We start from the raw sequence: 20,971 nt of genomic DNA, 5'->3' as shown, positions 1-20,971 counted from the left end.
TGGGTGATTGTCTCCTGTGTCAGTGTTTGTACCACACGGGACTGTTTCTGGTTTTCATGTTTCTTGTTTTGTAGTCTATTTCATGTATAGTTTCGTTATTAAAGAACCATGAATTATAACTACGCTGCGTCTTGGTCCGATCCCTGCTACACTTCTTCTTCAGAGGAAGAGGAGAACTGTTACACATACACACACACACACACAGTCAACCTTTCGACTAATCCACTTATTGTAGCGGACCAAAGACCTACCCCAGGCCAGATAATACATTTCTGAGTATAGACACGGTTGTTTACTGTGTGTGTGTGTGTGTGTGTGTGTGTGTGTGAGATGATTAAAGGGCATTTGCAATTGTTCAGATATAGAACAATCACTTTTAAATCAAAGACATTGAAGAAGTCAGAGAGAATATTGTTATACAGAAGCCTCTCCTCCCTGTGAGCTCCGGCTTCGTTTGTCAACTGTTGTTTTCTGCTCTTCTGTGAATGTCACGAGTTTTACTTGATGTGTCAGACATCCAAGCTGATGTTCCAGTGTGATTTTCTGACTGTGATGCTGCAGGAGGTTTGTTGTCTGACTCTCTTGTAAACTGACTCGCTCTATGCTAGTTTCTGAAACCCCCAACCCACATAAACTGACCCGCTCTATGCTAGTTTCTGAAACCCACAACCCACATAAACTGACCCGCTCTACACTTCTCATATAGACGCCTCAAAAAATAGGTTTTGAAATGAAACAGAACCAGTGGTTTTTGTTGCGCTACCAGAGATGTGGTAGTCTGGCCTATGAAAGTTATTCTATGGTTCTCCTATGGACAGCCGAATAACCCTTTTGGAACCCTTTTTTCTAAGACTGTATATATGTGGATGTCTGCAACCAGTATGTGTGTGACCATGTGTGACCAAGTGTACTGTGTGTTACTCAATAGTTAGTGTGTAAGCCCATGGCTGTGGGTAGTCTCAGTGCAGCCAGAGAAGCAATGATCTGATTGAATCTGACAGGGTGGAAATGTTACAGTGCATCCTCACCTCAACACCCTGACCACTGCAGTGTGTGTGTGTGTGTGTGTGTGTGTGTGTGTGTGTGTGTGTGTGTGTGTGTGTGTGTGTGTGTGTGTGTGTGTGTGTGTGTGTGTGTGTGTGTGTGTGTGTGTGTGTGTGTGTGTGTGTGTGTGTGTGTGTGTGTGTGTGTGTGTTTGTGTGTGTGTGTGTGTGTTCTCTTTGCTCTTGGTGGCCAGCTCAGAGGTTAACTAGAGCTAACAGCACACCCATGCCCAAGCCTGTCTCTCCTCTCTACACCTCTTTGCCAAAACACAATTCAGATCGGCATTTAGCAAGCCTGCAAATGTTTCATCTTCGTAATGTCATTGACAGCTTTTGGACACCTGCCTTGGATCAATATGCAGTAATTCATATTCAAGATACAGGCACTCCAATCAAATATAGATAGAAATCGATCATACACCAAAATGTAACGCACAAAAACTTGGACTGTGACATTGCATCAATAGTTATTACAGGCTTTCTGGACAAACTAGAAGATGAAGGTAGAGCTCTCTCTTTTTAAAAAGGACATTTTATTGATTTGTTTTCCCCTTCATCAGAATGTCTGACTAATGGACGTATGCATCACCATTATGGCAGCCTGTCACTGGCTCTACTCTGGACTATGGCTCCTTACTACTTGTTTCTGTAATTAGCTGAGGGTCATGTGAGGACTCACGTCCTTCTTGGTTATAGCTTATGTCCTCTGGCTAGGCTGCTCAGAGCTCTCTCCCTCTGCTTCTATCTCTCTTCCTCTCCTTCTCTAACTGTCCCTCCCTCTCCTTCTCTCTGTCCCTCCCTCTCCTTCTCTCTGTCGCTTTCACTCTCTCTCTCTCTGTCCCTCTCATTCTCTCTGTCCCCCTCTCTTTCCCTCCCTCTCCTTCTCTCTCTCTCTCCTTCTCCAACTTTCCCTCCCTCTCCTCTCTGTACCTCTCTCTCCTTCTCTCTGTCGCTTTCACTCCCTCTCCTTCTCTCTGTCGCTTTCACTCTCTCTCTCTCTCTGTCCCTCTCATTCTCTCTGTCCCCCTCTCTCTCTCTCCCTCTCCTTCTCTCTCTCTCTCTCCTTCTCCAACTTTCCCTCCCTCTCCTCTCTGTACCTCTCTCTCTGTACCTCTCTGGCATGGCAAACATATGTAAACATTGCCAAAGTAAGTGAATTAGATAATAAACAAAAGTGAAATAAACAACAAAAATTAACAGTGAACATTACGGTGACTTGCGAAAGTATTCACCCCCTTAGCATTTTTCTTATTTTGTTGCCTTACAACCTGCCATGAAAATTGATTTTCATGTATCATTTGATTTACACAACATGCCTACCACTTTGAAGATACAAAATATTTTTTGTTGTGAAACAAACAAGAAATAAGACAAAAAAAACTGAAAACTTGAGCGTGCCAAAGTCAATACATTGTAGAGTCACCTTTTGCAGCAATTTCAGCTGCAAGTCTCTTGGGGTATGTTAAGCTTGGCACATCTAGCCACTAGGATTTTTGCCCATTCTTCATGGCAAAACTGTTCCAGCTCCTTCAAGTTGGGGCGGCAGGGTAGCCTAGTGGTTAGAGCGTTGGACTAGTAACTGAAAGGTTGCAAGTTCAATTCCACGAGCTGACAAGGTACAAATCTGTCGTTCTGCTCCTGAACAGGCAGTTAACCCACTAGGCTGTCATTGAAAATAAGAATTTGTTCTTAACTGACTTGCCTAGTAAAATAAAGGTAAAAAAAAAAAAAAAAAAGTTGGATGGGTTCCACTGATGTACAATCTTTAAGTCATACCACAGATTCTCAATTGGATTGAGGTCTGGGCTTTGACAAGGCCATTCCAAGACATTTAAATGTTTCCCCATAAACCACTCAAGGGTTGCTTTAGTGGTTTGCTTAGGGTCATTGTCCTGCTGGAAGGTGAACCAGTCTCAAATCTCTGGAAGACAGAAACAAGAATTTCCCTGTATTTAGGGTCATTTAGGGTCATTGAATTCTGACCAGTTTCCAAGTCCCTGCCAATGGAAAAAATGATGGTGTTCTCGGGGTGATGAGAGGTGTTGGGTTAATTCCAGGCATAGCGTTTTCCTTGATGGCCAAAAAGCTACATTTTAGTCTCATCTGACCAGAGTAGCTTCTTCCATATGTTTTAGGAGTCTCTTTTAGCGAACACCAAACGTGTTTCCTTATTTTCTTCTTTAAGCAAGGGCTTTTTTCTGACCACTCTTCCGTAAAGCCCAGCTCTGTGGAGGGTATGACTTAAAGTGGTCCTATGGACAGATAATCCAATCTCCGCTGTGGAGCTTTGCAGCTCCTACAGGCTAATCTTTGGTCTCTTTGTTGCCTATTTGATTATGCGCTCCTTGCCTGGTCTGTGGGTTTTGGTGGGTGGCCCTCTCATGGCAGGTTTGCTGTGGTGCCATATTCTTTCAATTTTGTAATAATGGATTTAATGGTGCTCCGTGGAATGTTCAAAGTTTCTGATACTTTTTTATACCCCAATCCTGATCTGTACTTTGTCCCTGACCTGTTTGGAGAGCTCCTTGGTCTTCATGGTGCTGCTAGCTTGCTGGTGCCCCTTGCTTAGTGGTTTTGCAGACTCTGGAGCCTTTCAGAACAGGTGTATATATACTGTGATCATGTGACTGATCATGTGACACTTAGATTGCACACAGGTTACCTTTATTTAACTAATTATGTGACTTCTGACGGTAATTGGTTGCAGCAGATCTTATTTAGGGGATTCATAGCAAATGGATTCATAGCAAATGCACGCACCACATGCACGCACCACATGCACGCACCACATGCACGCACCACATTTCCGTTTTTTTTTTTAATAAAAAATTAACAAATAATTTTTTTCATTTCACTTCACCAATTTGGACTATTTTGTGTATGTCCATTACATGAAATACAAATAAAAATCCATTTAAATTACAGGTTTTAAAATAGGAAAAACACCAAGGGGGATGAATACTTTTGCAAGGCACTGGACACTCACAGATTTTCTAAAAGACATTTCAAATGTCATATTATATTTATGCAGAGTGTTGTAACAATGTGCAAATACAAGTACAAAAGTACAAAAGGGAAAATAAACAAACATAAATATGGGTTGTATTTTCAATGGTGTTTGTTTTAAACTGGTTGCCCTTTTCTTGTGGCATCAGGTCACAAATCTTTCTGCTGTGATGGAACACTGTGGTATTTCTTTGTGGATCTGTGTAATCTGAGGGAAATATTTGTCTGTAATATGGTCATACATTGGGCAGGAGGTTAGGAAGTGCAGCTCAGTTTCCACCTCATTTTGTGGGCAGGGTGCATATAGCCTGTCTTCTCTTGAGAGCCAGGTCTGCCTACTGTGGCATTTCTCAATAGCAAGGCTATGCTCACTGAGTCTGTACATAGTCAACGCTTTCCTTAATTTTGGGTCAGTCACAGCGGTCAGGTAATCTGCCAATGTGTCAAGTAATTTTTTGTTTGTTTTCTCATGATTTGATTGGGTCTAATTGTGTTGCTGTCCTGGGGCTCTGTCGGGTGTGTTTGTGTTTGTGAACAGAGCCCCAGGACCAGCTTGCTTAGGGGCTCTTCTCCAGGTTCATGTTTCTGTAGGTGATGACTTTGTTACGGTGGTTGTAGAATATAACGATTATTTTCTGGATTTTTATAATTAGCAGGTATTGTCCTAATTCTGCTCTGCATGCATTATTTGGTGTTTTAAGTTGTACACAGGATATTTTTGCAGAATTCTGTATGCAGTCTCAATTTGGAGTTTGTCCCATTTTGTGAATTCTTGGTTGGTGAGCGGACCCCAGACCTCACAACCATAAAGGGCAATGGGTATTGCCCAAAGTCTTTTTTTGCCAAAATTGTATGTTCCTTTTGATGGCATAGAAGGCCCTTCTTGCCTTGTTTATCTCAGCTCATTCACAGCTTTGTGGAAGTTACTTGTGGTGCTGATGTTTAGGCTGAGGTATGTGTATTTTTTGTGTGCTCTAGGGCAACGTTGTCTAGATGGAATTTGTATTTGTGGTCCTGGACACTGGACCTTTTTTGGAACACCATTATTATTGTCTTACTGAGATTTACTGTCAGGGCCCCAGGTCTGGCACAATCTGTGCAGAATATCTAGGTGCTGCTGTAGGCCTTCTTTGGTTGGTGACAGAAGCACCAGATCATCAGCAAACAGTAGACATTTGACTTCAGATTCTAGTGCCCTCACCAATTATCGATATATATGTTGAAGAGGGTGGGGCTTAAGCTGCATCCCTGTCTCACCCCATGGCTCTGTGGAAAGAAATGTGTGTTTTTGACCATTTTAACCGCACACTTGTTGTTTGTGTACATAGATTTTATAATATAGTATGTTTTTCCCCCAATACACTTTCCATCAATTTGTATAGCAGGCTCTCATGCCAAATTTAGTTTGAAATCAACAAAGCATGAGAAGGCTTTGCCTTTGTTTGGTTTGTTTGTTTGTCAATTAGGGTGTGCAGGGTGAAAATGTGGTCTGTCATACGGTAATTTGGTTAAAAAGCCGATTTGACATTTGCTCAGTGCATTGTTTTCACTGAGGAAACATATGAGCCTGATGTTAATGATAATGCAGAGGATTTCCCCAAGGTTGCTGTTGACGCATATCCCACGGTAGTTATTGGGGTCAAATTTGTCTCCACTTTTGTGTATTGGGGTGATCAGTCCTTGGTGTCAAATTTTGGGGAAGATGCCAGAAGGATGATGTTAAAGAGTTTAAGTATAGACCATTGGAATTTGTTGTCTGTATATTTGATCATTTAATTGAGGATACCATCAACACCACAGGCCTTTTTGGGTTGGAGGGTTTGTGTATTTTGTATCCTTCTCCTTCTCTCTATGTCCCTCCCTTTCCCTTTTTCTCTCCTTTTGTCTCTACAGTACGGTATGTGACTTCATGTTGAGGTCACAGTCTGCCACAGTAAAGCAATGGGATGCACTGCTAAACCTTGTGCTCTGCAAACTAAGCACGGATTGAATATTGGACTTGTACATAGCTATGGAAAGCACAAATTGTCAGCTTTCCCTGGGAAGATTCCGCCTCAATTTGTTTCGTGACAATAAACATAGAAGTTCTCCTAAAATCCTGCAGACTGGATGACTGCTGCTAAATTGTGTTTGTGTGAAAGGTTTAGGAAGCTTATAAAGTGGTTATGTCTACTGTGTAGTTGTGTATTTGTGGAAGGTTGAGCAGGCTGCTGTCTCTAAACCCAGTCAGGGCTTACGGGGAGAGAAGCTACGCTTTAGGGAGGAACATGCTCTACTGCCTACATCCCAGCCCTGCCAATCAACATGTCTGACCTATTTACACACACACACACACACACACACACACACACACACACACACACTACCTGATATCAGTACAGGGATGAACATGGGACACAGACCGACAGGTTGACTCTGTTAATTTTGTTTAGGTCTTCCTCAGACAGATCTTGTGGATCTCAAGTATTCATACCAATGAGCTAACCTGGATAAATAAAGGTTGAAGGCCCAGTGCAGTGAAAAATGTGATTTTCCTGTGTTAAATATATATTTATACAGTATGAGGTTGGAATAATACTCTGGACTGGTGCCCCCTGTATATAGCCTTGCTTGTTATTTTACTGCTGCTTTTTAATTATTTGTTACTCTTAAAGCATTGTTGGTTAAGGACTTGTAAGTAAGCATTTCACTGTAAGGTCTACCTGTTGTATTTGGCGCATGTGACTAATACAATTTGATTTGTTTTGAAATTGTGAAAATAATGATAATGCCATTTTAGTGTAAGAACTGTTTGAAATGTCCACCTGAAATGTCAGCCTGTTTTGCTGGGATGGAGTTTAGGTCAGCCTGGCAACATCACCAGGCTGTACAAGTCAAAAGACCAATAAAAAACATAGTTTCAAACCTCTCTGCCAATAACAGTTAGTTCGTTTTCAGGTTACATATCCCTCCCATTAGGGTCGTCCAATTAGGCCACTCACTTAAACCACTCCCCGACAGACGAGCTAAATTCTTGCTTTTGAAATTGCTTGTTGCTAAAAAGCTATTTTAGTTTATTTTTGACCATTTTAATTGAACAAAAATAACATTAAGGTACTTCATTGTTACCAAGAACTTATTTGATATTGAGATAAAAATGGCTGCATCTGGGCCTTTAAACAAATGATGCTAGTGGTGTGTCTGGACATCAGGCCAGTGTTGGGAGAAGTGTGGGGCTGTTTAGGCTGTTCTGTGTGTTCGGGGACTAGTGGTGTGTCTGGACATCAGGCTGTTCTGTGTGTTTGGGGACTAGATGTGTGTCTGGACATCAGGCTGTTCTGTGTGTTTGGGGACTAGTGGTGTGTCTGGACATCAGGCTGTTCTGTGTGTTTGGGGACTAGTGGTGTATCTGGACATCAGGCTGTTATGTGTGTTTGGGGACAATTGGTGTGTATGTGCATCAAATCAAATCAAGTCAAATTGTATTAGTCACATGCGCCATTAAAACAGGTGTAGATCTTACAGTGAAATGCTTTCTTACGAGCCCCTGACTAACAGTGCAGTTTCAAAAAATATGGATTAGAATAAGAGATAAAAGTAACAAGTAATTAAAGAACAGCAGTAAAAAAATAACAATATATACAGAGGGGTGCCGGTACAGAGTCAATGTGCAGGGGCACCGGTTAGTTGAGGTTGTATGTACATGTAGGAAGTGTTAAAAATTACTATGCATAGATGACATCAGAGAGTGGTAGACATTTTACAAGATGTTCAGGAGTCTTATGGCTTGGGGGTAGATGCTGTTTAGAAGCCTCTTGGACCTAGACTTGTAGCTCTGGTATCGCTTGCTGTGTGGTACCAGAGAGAACCGTCTATGATTAAGGTGGCTGGAGTCTTTGACAATTTTTAGGGCTTCCTTCTGATACCGCCTGGTATAGAGGTCCTGGATGGCAGGAAGCTTGGCCCCAGTGATGTACTGGGCCATTCGCACTACCCTCTATAGTGCCTTGTGGTCGGAGGCTGAGCAGTTGCCACACAAGTCAGTGATGCAACCTGTCAGGATGCTCTCGATGGTGCAGCTGAAGAACCTTTTGATGATCTGAGGACCCATGCCAAATCTTTTCAGTCTCCTTAGTCGGAATAGGTTTTGAGAATGTTGGCGTGCTCGTTCCTCTTTTTCCTATAGTCCATAATAATCTTCTTTGTAGTGATCACGTTGAGGGAGAGGTTGTTGTCCTGGCACTACGCGGCCAGGTCTCTGACCTCCTCCCTATAGGCTGTCTCGTTGTTGTCGGTGATCAGGCCTACCACTGTTGTGTCATCGGCAAATTTAATGATGGTGTTGGAGTCGTGCCTGGCCGTGCAGTCATGAGTGAACAGGGAGTATAGGAGGGGACTGAGCACGCACCCCTCTGAGGGGCCCCTGTGTTGAGGATCAGCGTGGAGGATGTGTTGTTACCTACCCTTACCACCTGGGGGCGGCCCATCAGAAAGTCCAGGATCCAGTTGCAAAGGGAAGTGTTTAGTCCCAGGGTCCTTAGTTTATTGATGAGCTTTGAGGGCAATATGGTGGTGGTGAACGCTGAGCTGTAGTCAATGAATAGCAGTCTCACATAGGTGTTCCTTTTGCCCAGGTGAGAAAGGTCAGTGTGGAGTGCAATAGAGACCACATCATCTGTAGATCTGTTGGGGCGGTATGCAAATTGGAGTAGGTCTATGGTTTCTGGGATAATGGTGTTGGTGTGAGACATGACCAGCCTTTCAAAGCACTTCGTGGCTACAGACGTAAGAGCTACGGGCCGGTAGTCATTTTGGCAGGTTACCTTAGTGTTCTTGTGCACAGCGACTATGGTGGGCTGCTTGAAACATGTTGGTATTACAGACTCAGACAGGGAGAGGTTGAATATGTCAGTGAAGACACTTGCTAGTTAGTACATGTCCTGGTATTCCGTCTGACCTTGTGAATGGTGACCCGTCTAAAGGTCTTACTCACATTGGCTGTGGAGAGCGTGATCACACAGTCTTCCAGTACAGCTGGTGCTATCATGCATGTTTCAGTGTTATTTTCCTCGAAGTTAGCATAGAAGTAGTTAAACTTGTCCGGTAGTCTCGTGTCACTGGGCAGCTCTCGGCTGTGCTTCCCTTTGTAGTCTGTAATGGTTAGCAGACCCTGCCACATCCGACGAGTGTCAGAGTGTGTAGTACGACTCAATCTTAGTCCTGTATTGACGCTTTGCCTGTTTGATGATTCGTCAGAGGGCATAGCGGGATTTCTTATAAGCTTCCGGGTTAGAGTCCCGCTCCTTGAAAGCGGCAGATCAAGCCTTTATCTCAGTGCGGATGTTGCCTGTAATCTATGGCTTCTGCTTGGGGTATGTACGTACGGTCACTGTGGGGACAACGTCATCTATGCACTTATTGATGAAGCCAATGACAGATGTGGTGTACTCCTCAATGCCATTGGAGGAATCCCGGAACATATTCCAGTCTGTGCTAGCAAAACAGTCCTGTAGCTTAGCATCTGCTTCATCTGATCACTTTTTTATTGATCTAGTCACTTGTGCTTCCTGCTTTAATTTTTGCTTGTAATAGGAATCAGGAGGTTAGAATTATGGTCAGATTTGCCAAATGGAGAGCGAGGGAGAGCTTTGTATGCATCTCTATGTGTGGAGTATAGGTGGTCCAGAGTTATTTTCCCTCTGGTTGCACATTTAACATGCTGATAGAAATTTTGTAAAATGGATTTAAGAAACTTAAAAATGTAAGTTTCCCTGCAATTAAGTCCCCGGCTACTAGGTGCGCCGCCTCTGAGTGAGCGTTTCTTGTTTGCTTAAAGTGTAATACAGCTCATTCAATGCTATCTTAGTGCCAGCCTCTGACTGTGGTGGTATGTAAACAGCTACAAAGAATATAGATGAAAACTCTCTCGGTAGGTAATGTGGTCTGCAGCTTATTATGAGAAACTCTACCTCAGGCGAGCTTTAGCTTGAGACTTCCTTAGATATTGTGCACCAGCTGTTGTTTACAAAAATACAAAGTCTTACCAGACGCCGCTGTTCTATGCTGCCGGTACATCGTATAACCAGCCAGCTGTATCTTGATAGTGTCGTCGTTCATCCACGACTCCGTGAAGCATATGATGTTACAATTTTTAAAATACCATTGGTAGTTTAATCTTCCCAACAACTTGTCCATTTCATTGTCCAAAGATTGCGTGTTTGCTAGCAGAATTGAGAGGAGTGGGGGTTTATTTGATCGCCTCTGACTTCTCAGAAGGCAGCCTGCCCTCCGGCCTCTCTTTCTCCGCCTCCTCTTCACGCAGATCACTGGGTTCGGGGCCTGTTCCCAATGGAGCCGTATATCCTTGGGCTCGTCAGAGTCATGAAAGAAGAAAAAGGATTCTGCTAGTCCGTGGTGAGTAGTCGCAGTCCTGATGTCTAGAAGTTATTTTAGGTCATAAGAGACGGTAGCACCAACATTATGGACAAAAATAGTTAAAACATAAGTTACAAACAACACAGATAAACAAACAAAAAAACACAATCTGTTGGGGGCACGTAAAACGTCTGCCTTCCGCTCCGGCGCCACCTTCTGCTCCGGCGCCATCAGGCTTTTCTGTGTGTTTAGGGACTAGTGGGATCATGCTGTTCTGTGTGTTTGGGGACTAGTAGGATCATGCTATTCTGTGTGTTTGGGGACTAGGGGTGTGTCTGGACATCAGGCTTTTCTGTGTGTTTGGGGACTAGTGGGATCATGCTATTCTGTGTGTTTGGGGACTAGGGGTGTGTCTGGACATCAGGCTATTCTGTGTGTTTGGGGACTAGGGGTGTGTCTGGACATCAGGCTTTTCTGTGTGTTTGGGGACTAGTGGGATCATGCTATTCTGTGTGTTTGGGGACTAGGGGTGTGTCTGGACATCAGGCTATTCTGTGTGTTTGGGGACTAGGGGTGTGTCTGGACATCAGGCTTTTCTGTGTGTTTGGGGACTAGTGGGATCATGCTATTCTGTGTGTTTGGGGACTAGGGGTGTGTCTGGACATCATGCTGTTCTGTGTGTTTGGGGACTAGTGGTGTGTCTGGACATCATGCTGTTCTGTGTGTTTGGGGACTAGTGGTGTGTCTGCTCCACTTGCCCCTCTCATCTCTCTCAGCTGAAGTCTTAACATCTGAACCGGTGTTAAATGCTGAATACTGTGTGAGTTTAGGGACCCAGGGCCAACAAATGAGCACAGTGGGGCGGTGTGTGCGCGTGTGCGTGCGTGCGTGCGCGCGCGCGCGTGTGTGTGTGTGTGTGTGTGTGTGTGTGTGTGTGTGTGTGTGTGTGTGTGTGTGCGTGCGTGCGCGCGCATGTGAATGTGTGTGTGTGTGTGTGTGTATGTGTGTGTGTGTGTGTGTGTGTGTGTATGTGTGTGTGTGTGTGTGTGTGGGTGTGTGTGTGTGGGTGGGTGGGTGTGCGTGCGTGCGTGTGCGTGTGTGTGTGCAGGTGGTGGAACCAGCTGTCAAACTGACCCACAGCTCACTAATGAGTAGGACCAGACAGAAACTGTAGGGAAGTTTTCTCAGCAATATTTTCACTGCCTTGTAGCTCGGTTGGGTCTGATTTGAGTTAAATTTCCATATGTATGATGTGCAAATGTTTTTATTGGGATATAATGACATTATGTCTCCAGCTGGCTGCACTAATTTTTGTTTGTTTTTATCTTTATTTAACTAGGCAAGTCAGTCTTTGGGCTTAGATCCCGCTTACGGGATCGATATGACAACAGCCAGTGAAAGTGCAGGGCGCCAAATTCAATACAACAGAAATCTCATAATTAAAATTCCTCAAACATACAAGTATTTTACACCATTTCAAAGATACACTTCTTGTTAATCCCACCACAGTGTCTGATTTCAAAAACGCTTTACAGCTAAAGCAAACCAAACGATTATGTTAGGTCAGAGCCAAGTCACAGAAAAACAGCCAAAGAGAGGAGTCATGAAAAGCACAAATAGAGATAAATTAATCACTAACCTTTGCAGAGAGCCACATCAATTTACAGAAATACTCATAATAAACATTGCTAAAAGATACAACTAATATGAACAGAATTATAGATACACTTCTCCTTAATGCAACCGCTGTGTCAGATTTCTTTTTTAAATTATGGAAAAGCACACCATGCTATAATCTGAGTACGGCCAAAACAACCCAAACAGATATCCGCCATGTTGTGTAGTCAACAGAATTCAGAAATAGCATTATAAATATTCACTTACCTTTGATGATCTTCATCAGAATACACTCCCAGGAATCCCAGTTCCACAATTTGTTTTGTTTGATAATGTCCATTATTTATGTCCAAATACCTCCTTTTGTTAGCGCGTTCAGTTCACAAATCCAAATTCATGACGCGCGATCACTAGGAGCAGACAAAAAGTCAAAAAGTTCCGTTACAGTCCGTAGAAACATGTCAAACGATGTATAGAGTCAATCTTCAGGATGTTTTTAACATAAATCTTCAATAATGTTCCCACCGGAGAATTCCTTTGTCTTCAGAAATGCAATGGAACAGAGCTCGCTCTCACCTGAACGAGCGTGGCCAGCTCGTGGCTCTCTGGCAGACCTCTGACTCATTCCCCTCTCATTCGCCCCCACCTCACAGTAGAAGCATCAAACAAGGTTCTAAAGACTGTTGACATGTAGTGGAAGCCTTAGGAAGTGCAATATGACCAATATCCCACTGTATCTTCGATAGGCAATTAGTTGAAAACCTACAAACCTCAGATGTTCCACTTACTGGTTTTTGCCTGCCATATGAGTTCTGTTATACTCACAGACATCATTCAAACAGTTTTAGAAACTTCAGAGTGTTTTCTATCCAAATAATATGCATATCTTAGCTTCTGAGTAGGAGGCAGTTTACTCTGGGCACCTTATTCATCCAAGCTACTCAGCCATAAGAAGTATTAAGAACAAAATGTTATTTTCAATGACAGCCTAGTGGGTTAACCTGTTCAGGGGTAGGAGGACAGATTTGTACCTTGTCAGCTTGGGGATTTGAACTTGCAAACTTTCGGTTACTAGTCCAACACTCTAACCACTAGGCTACCCTGCCGCCCGTTAACAGGCCTAACAGGCCATTGTGCTCAAATGAACTCAAGCTTACGGACAATGTCAAATGGGATATAGCGAAGCGCCTGAGTGAGTCGGGTGCCCAATTACGCAGTTACTTTCCCGAAACAGATTACACAAACAACTGGATTCGTTATCCCTTTCATGCCCTGCCTCCAGTCCACTTACCAATATCTGAACAAGAGCCTCAAAATTGCAACAAGGGGTTCTGTGAAAATTTAATTTAATCAGAAGCCACTGCCAGATTTCTGGACTAGGCTGCACTTAGAGTATCTTGCCTTTGCAAATTGCGCTGTTAAGACACTGATGCCCTTTACAACCATGTACCTATGTGAGAGTGGATTCTCAGCCCTCACTAGCATGAAAACTAAATGCAGGCGCAGACTGTGTGTGGAAAAATATTTAAGACTTAGACTCTCTCCAATACAACCCAACATTGCAGTTATATGCATCCTTTCAAGCACACCCTTCTCATTAACCTGTGGTGAGTTATTCACCATTTTCGATTAACAAATAAAGTTTTATATGTAAGATGGTTAAATAAAGAGCAAAATTATTGATTATTATTATATTATTATTTGTGCCCTGGTCCTATAAGAGCTCTTTGTCACTTCCCACGAGCCGGGTTGTGACAAAACTCACACTCTGTCACGTTCTGACCTTTATTTCCTTTGTTTTGTATTTATTTAGTATGGTCAGGGCGTGAGTTGGGTGGGCAGTCTATGTTTGTTTTTCTAGGTTTTGGGTATTTCTATGTTTCGGCCTAGTATGGTTCTCAATCAGAGGCAGGTGTCATTAGTTGTCTCTGATTGAGAATCATACGTAGGTAGCCTGGGTTTCACTGTGTGTTTGTGGGTGATTGTTCCTGTCTGTTTTTTGCACCAGATAGGGCTGTTTTTGGTTTTCCACGTTTATTGTTTTGTAGTGTACGTGTTTATAGTTTTTTCATTAAACATGAATCAATATAACCACGCTGCGTTTTGGTCCGCCTCTACTTCACCACAGGAAAACCCTTACACACTCATTCTTATGTTTAATAAATGTATTGTAAAGTGTGTGTGTAGCGGGCTTACAATGATGTCAAAAAACAACATTTGAGAGTGCGTTGACACTGGTGCTAGAGGGGGTACAGCTGGAGGTTGAATGTTTGAAGGGGTATGGGACTATAAAAGGTTTGGGAAACACTGATCCAGACCCTTCAAATACAGTATTGCAGCTGGCGGGCTGTGCTTTATTTTGACAGGGGAGGGGACGTGTGTGTGTGTGTGTGTGTGTGTGTGTGTGTGTGTGTGTGTGTGTGTGTGTGTGTGTGTGTGTGTGTGTGTGTGTGTTACACAATCTGTGTGGGTTTACCAATGCCTCTGTATGGAAAGCAGGCTATTAATAGTAAATGTGGAGGATATACATTCTCTGTCTTAAATCTCTAGGAACCTTAGAGAATATATGGCATATATGGCATGTACAGCATATGATATCATGTAGAACATGCACCTCGTAATCCTACCTCAAATTTCCTCCTCATCTAAGGAAAATGTTGATTGGGTTTGAAGTTTGTTGATATTCAGAATGCCTATACTGTAATCTAATACAAATCCACAAATGTAATTGTTTTTTCCGTGATAATTTGACAGAAAAGGGTATAGCAATTAATTTTAGTTAGAGGAAAAGCAATATCCAGTGAGCGTTGTCTCTCATCCAAAAGTGGTGGAACTCTGCTTGCCCAAAGTTCAAACTCTGTTTATACAGTTTTTAATCATAGTTGCAATAAAATAGTATAAAGGAAATAACTGTGCAAAAAGGGAATGTTTTTCATCTCTTTGAGACAGAGACAGAGGAGAGTGTGGCTCTTCGCCCCGTGACTCAACCCCAGAACGACGCCCAATAAACACCAACTAGAACATGTATTATTCATCTGTGTAGCTCTGCCTGAAAAACAACCAATCTTCAGAGTGCTTTTTAACATCCCTCCAGGAAAGGCCCTGTGATGTGTTATATGAACTTCTTCTTCTCATTCATCTTAAAATTCACACTTTTAAAGCAGCGCAGACTTTGGTTTAATGTCTGCTTCTTTCATGGTGTTTCACAGCTGAAAACAGTGAATATGATACAGTGAATTATCAACCCTTCAATCTTTTAAAATAGCAACCTTTAGAATTTAGAGAATATATTTAGTATCTCTTAAGTGGTTATTTTATAATAAGTTACTTAGTGTGGCTCTTTAACTCTACCTGTTTTATCTTTATCTTCTGTTCTATCTTGTTAACCCTTTCACACGTACCATCACACGGGTGTGGTCGTTCTACAGTGAAAGGGTTAACCCTGGGGTCTCGCGCTCTACTTCAGCAAGCCAATCATATACTCCCACCACTTCAAATCTTCCCCTTGATGTAAATGACAATCAGTGCAGTCAATGTTGAACCTCCTTTGTGCGTGCGTGCGCGTGTGTGCGTGTGTGTGGGCGTGCACTTGTGTGGGTGTATTAGTGATGGTGAACGTTCTGGACCTTTTGGCAGGTGTCCTCTGAAAAATCACTCGATGACAACATTGCGTGGGAGACTTGACAGGTTGCATCAAGGAATGTTTAAGCATCAGCTTTTCATCTCATGTTAGTGGAGAAGAAAACTAAAATGCTTTTTTCATTTATTCAAAGGGAATGACACATCCTACACACAGAAAGACGCACGGACAGAAACATACACACACTTTCCCACACAATGACTCATAGTGACATGAATTTGACATGCCTTTCACAGGCATCGGAGGGATGGTTTTCAGGCAAACCCTGTTGTCTCTCTGCATGGCGTCATACACAACGTATGCCATACATTGTGATACACAACGTGATACACACATACATTGTGATACATTGTCATACACAACGTATTCAGCGCGTCGAGGTGAGAACAGAGCACATGCCAAGGAGGAGAGAGGAAACATGCATGAATTCAGACGGGATGCTTCTCACTCACGTGACTCCCAATGCCCTAGTTCTGCTGCTACACTCATTGATTAATGAAGTGTCTTCCATCATCTTAAATATTGTCAGCAGAATAGTGTGCCTGCAATGTCATGGTGTCAGTCTAAGCTCTTGGTGACATGTCTAAGCTCTTTCATGACAGTTGTAGGGAGCATGGATTATTCTGGGTACTGAATGGCATTTTTATGACATCTTTTTAACCTTAATTTAACTAGGCAAGTCAGTTAACAATGACGGCCTACCGGGGAACAGTGGGTTAACTGCCTTGTTCAGGGGCAGAAGAACAGATTTTTGCCTTGTCAGCTCAGAGATTTGATCCAGCAACCTTTCGGTTACTGGCCCAACGCTCTAACCAGTAGGCTACCTTCAGCCCCCAAAGCTCTTTCATGACAGTTGTAGGGAGCATGGATTATTCAACAGCATTTTTATGAGCATGTGTTGGTTGATAGGTGTTTTAAAATACCTCCATTGGTCTTCCTCTCTGCCCTCTCCCCTCTTCATCCTCTCTTCTATCTCTGTACATTATTCCTTCCACTCCTCTCTTCTAAATTTCACCTCAGCCCTCCCTTCTCCTTTCTCCCTCGTTCCCTCTTTCTTTAACCTCAACTCTTTATTTACCTTCTCCTCCCACATTTGCTCCCTTTCTACTCTCTACTCCTCTCTATTCCCACTCTTCTCACTAACCTCTCGTCCCTCTGTCTCCCTCTCTCTATAGGTGTGTGGTAAACTGACCCGGCCTGTGATAGGCTAGGAGTCAGCACTGACCCAGCCTGTGATAGGCTAGGAGTCAGATCAGGACCACCAGGGCCATGACTGGCTCCCCGGGCATCAGTGGGCAGTCCCTGTCACCATGGCGGTGGCTGAGTCGCTGGGGGCCGGTCCTGCTGATGGTTACCATGACAACCCTACTGCCAGGTTGTTGCCAGGCATGCCCTCCACGGTGCGAGTGCTCGGCCCAAATCCGGTCCGTCTTGTGCCAGCGGCGGCGGCTCACCGGCATCCCAGAGGGCATCCCCACGGAAACTCGCCTCCTGGACCTCAGCCGGAACCGTCTCCGCTGGGTGGAGATGGGTGACCTGGCGCCGTATCCGCACCTTGAAGAAGTGGACCTGAGTGAGAACCTCATTGCCACACTGGAGCCCAACGCGTTCGCCAACCTGCAGAGCCTCCGGGTGTTACGGCTGAGGGCGAACCAGTTGAAACTTGTACCCATGGGGGCCTTCGCCAAGCTGGTCAACCTGACCACGCTGGACCTGAGTGAGAACAAGCTGGTTATTCTGTTGGACTACACCTTCCAGGACCTGAGGAGTCTAAGACACCTGGAGGTGGGAGACAATGACCTGGTCTACATCTCTCATGAGGTATTGAGCTGTTATCCATTTGATCATTAATTTTTCAAGCACTATGTTGTTCCTGATCTGTCTATAATATTTTATTGATTCTTCTATGTTTCCAAGATTGGAGCTCACAACTAATCAAATTGGATTTTGTTGTGTTTGAAGGCCTTCTCTGGCCTGCTAGGGGTGGAGGATCTGACCATTGAACGCTGCAACCTGACTTCCATCTCTGGCCAGACGCTGTCCTACCTACGCAGCCTGGTCACTTTGCGACTACGCCAGCTCAGCATCCCCGCCCTGGAGGACCATAACTTCCGTAAGCTGGCCAACCTCCGGGGGCTGGAGATCGACAACTGGCCTTACCTGGAATACATCTCCCCCCTGAGCTTCCAGGGTCTGGACCTGTACTGGCTGTCCATCACCAACAGCAACATCACCTCCGTCCCCTCGTCCTCCTTCAGAAACCTGATCCACCTCACCCATCTCAACCTGTCCTACAACCCCATCACCACCCTGGAGCCTTGGGCCTTCAGGGACCTGCTGAGGCTCAAAGAGCTGATCATGGTGAACACGGGCCTGGCTACGGTGGAGCCCCACTCCCTGGGAGGCCTCAGACAGATCCGGGTCCTCAACTTCTCTTCCAATGACCTCCAGACTCTGGAGGAGGGATCGTTCCACTCTGTAAACAGCCTGGAGACGCTGCGGGTGGATGGGAACCCACTGCTGTGTGACTGCCGTTTGTTGTGGATCCTGCAGAGACGCAAGACCCTCAACTTTGACGGCAGGGTGCCTGTGTGCGCTGGGCCGGTGGAGGTGCAGGGGAACAGCCTCAGCACCTTCACCGACTCAGCGCTCTTTGATCACTTCACCTGCCAGAAGCCCAAGATACGCAACCGCAAGCTTCAACAGGTAAGAGTTGTTATCCCACTTTGCAGTACATGTGATCATAGTGTAACTACAGTGTAGGTACACATTGATATGTAGTATGACAGCTTCGATGCCTGTTTCAGTTTTGTACCTAATGCTTAATTCATTCATTCATTTATCCATTAATTCATTCCTCCAAGGTGACAGCTCGTGAGGGCCAGCCAGTGAGTTTCCTCTGCAGTGCCGTGGGAGAGCCCGCCCCCAATATCATGTGGATCTCCCCTCAGCGCCGACTAATCACAGCCAAGAGCAATGGCCGCATCACCGTCCTCCCAGGAGGGACGTTGGAGATCCGCTATGCTCAGGTCACCGACAGCGGCACCTACATGTGCATCGCCAGCAATGCCGGGGGCAATGACACTTACTTTGCGATGCTCACGGTTCGGGGCGCGTCGCTGGATGCCTCGTCGGCCTTCTTCGCCAACCGCTCGATGTACGGCGGCGAGTTCTTCAACGACACAAACCTGAATAGCACTCGCGTCTTCCTCAAGTTCACCCTGGACCTGACCACCATACTGGTCTCCACAGCGATGGGCTGCATCACCTTCCTGGGCGTGGTGCTTTTCTGTTTCCTGTTGTTGTTTGCATGGAGCCGGGGGCGGGGCCAGCGTAAGAACAACTTCACCGTCGAGACCCCTTTCCGGAAGGCCGAGGGGCCGGCGGCGGTGGGTGGTGCCGGAGGGGCCCGGAAATTCAACATGAAGATGATATGATACCATGCAGCCAGGGGCCACTCGTAAGAAAGTAAAGAAATAAATAAAAATAAAATGCATACAGTATTCACACATGGCTGGTATTCACCAGGACCAGATTCGGTTTGAGTGGAAAAAACATGATGACCTTTGACCTCACGGCCTCCTACTGGTTTTACTCAGCTCGTGGTACAACGTTCCGTTTATATTTTCAAACAAATATAACATTGTCATTAACCAGGTTTCCATCCAACCCGTTTATACGAGTAAAGTACATGTCGGATAAAATATGTCATGCCAGGCCTGATGGAAACATTTCTTGGTTTCAAACTTTCCAAATGTCGACAAAAATAAATACACTAGACGAGGTGGGATCTTTTGTGTCTGAGTCACGCCATGACATGTTGTGTGGTCCTCCCAGTACTACTCGTCAGGAAAGAACGCAGTTTATTAGGCTACAGATTAAATGAATTCTAAATGATGATGAACTTCACAGGGTGGTGAAAGTACAAGGTGATGAGCTTGATGCGCCTTTCCATTTAATGTTGACGGTCTTATTCTGGTACCATGATGATCGATGCTTGGCTGCTGTTTGACAAATAAAAATAATCTCACTCTTTCGTCCATAATAATCTCATCATGTAAACTATACCCACATTGTATCTGCGAGCTGTTGGCTAGACAGCAAGAACCAATAGACGCTATATAACGCACATTTTTCGGGGTGAGAAAACTATCATTCGAGTTAAAAATGCAATGGAAAACATGGGAATTTAACTGCAAACGTTGTTTTTATGTGCGCTACTTCATCACGCACAGCTTTTTATCCTCAACAAGTACATTTGATGGAAACACATCTCTGGTGAGAAAATGCACATATTGTTTTTATGCAGATCTTAGAATATTCGCTTGAAAATCGGTCGCCAATTGGATGTAAACCTAGCTACTGAGCTTGATAAGGGGAGTTCAACTAGATCACTCAAGTATAACATTACCATTTAGCTTGATAAGGGGAGTTCAACTAGATCACTCAAGTATAACATTACCATTTAGCTTGATAAGGGGAGTTCAACTAGATCACTCAAGTATAACATTACCATTTAGCTTGATAAGGGGAGTTCAACTAGATCACTCAAGTATAACATTACCATTTAGCTTGATAAGGGGAGTTCAACTAGATCACTCAAGTATAACATTACCATTTAGCTTGATAAGGGGAGTTCAACTAGATCACTCAAGTATAACATTACCATTTAGCTTGATAAGGGGAGTTCAACTAGATCACTAAAGGGGTATTTTGGAGAAAAAAATATAACATTACCATTTAGCTTGATAAGAATTATAGAAGTTAAGAATTTAGTGTGATCTCTTATTGGGTGATTACTGTGCTGTGGAACGATCATAGTTATGCCTCTCTCACAGAAAGTGAAAAGGACTTCCTGGAGCTATGCACTTGTAGTGGTCATTGCACACAGGGCATAGTTCTGACTAGGGGGAGTACAGCCATGACCAGAAGTTATGGTTAGATAAAACGCTCTCCTAATCTGCTATAAAAAAAAGTCATTTCTGGTTGTATCTGTAGTCCCTTTCATCATAGCCCATGGAGAGACATGGCTATCAACTAATCACAGAATTTCTTGCCTTGCTTTCTTAAATTCTGCCTTTCTGAGAAATATTGCAATAGCATGTAAGTATTGCAATTTAGAGTATGTTGTACTCTAATAATGTAATAAGATTACAATATTAAATAAAAACAAGCCATTTTTGTAAGACATTTGGGATATGATTTCAATTGTCACATTTATAAGACACCATCAAGGCCCCTCCAGATAAACGCATGAAACCTATTTCAATCATTTGACCTAATAACATTTATGGGGGAAAAAATATCAGAA

The 20,971-nt window shown here is 43.9% G+C and overlaps 1 protein-coding gene across 1 annotated transcript in view; it reads left to right on the top strand.

The window, feature by feature from the left end:
• The window catches only part of LOC139386879 (leucine-rich repeat and immunoglobulin-like domain-containing nogo receptor-interacting protein 3), an 83,091-nt gene extending 62,360 nt beyond the window's left edge, over nucleotides 1-20,731 (top strand). The window contains exons 2-4 of the mRNA XM_071132741.1: nucleotides 16,836-17,481; nucleotides 17,623-18,366; nucleotides 18,525-20,731. Coding sequence (XP_070988842.1) covers nucleotides 16,930-17,481; nucleotides 17,623-18,366; nucleotides 18,525-19,097 — 1,869 coding nt within the window. The 5' untranslated portion in view covers nucleotides 16,836-16,929 and the 3' untranslated portion in view covers nucleotides 19,098-20,731. The remainder of the gene's footprint in view (nucleotides 1-16,835; nucleotides 17,482-17,622; nucleotides 18,367-18,524) is intronic.
• The last annotated feature ends 240 nt before the right edge of the window (nucleotides 20,732-20,971 follow it).

The sequence above is a fragment of the Oncorhynchus clarkii genome, chromosome 28 (genome assembly GCF_045791955.1).
Source record: "Oncorhynchus clarkii lewisi isolate Uvic-CL-2024 chromosome 28, UVic_Ocla_1.0, whole genome shotgun sequence".
In the NCBI taxonomy this organism is placed as follows: Eukaryota; Metazoa; Chordata; class Actinopteri; order Salmoniformes; family Salmonidae; genus Oncorhynchus; species Oncorhynchus clarkii.
This window is presented reverse-complemented; position numbering and strand designations above follow the sequence as displayed.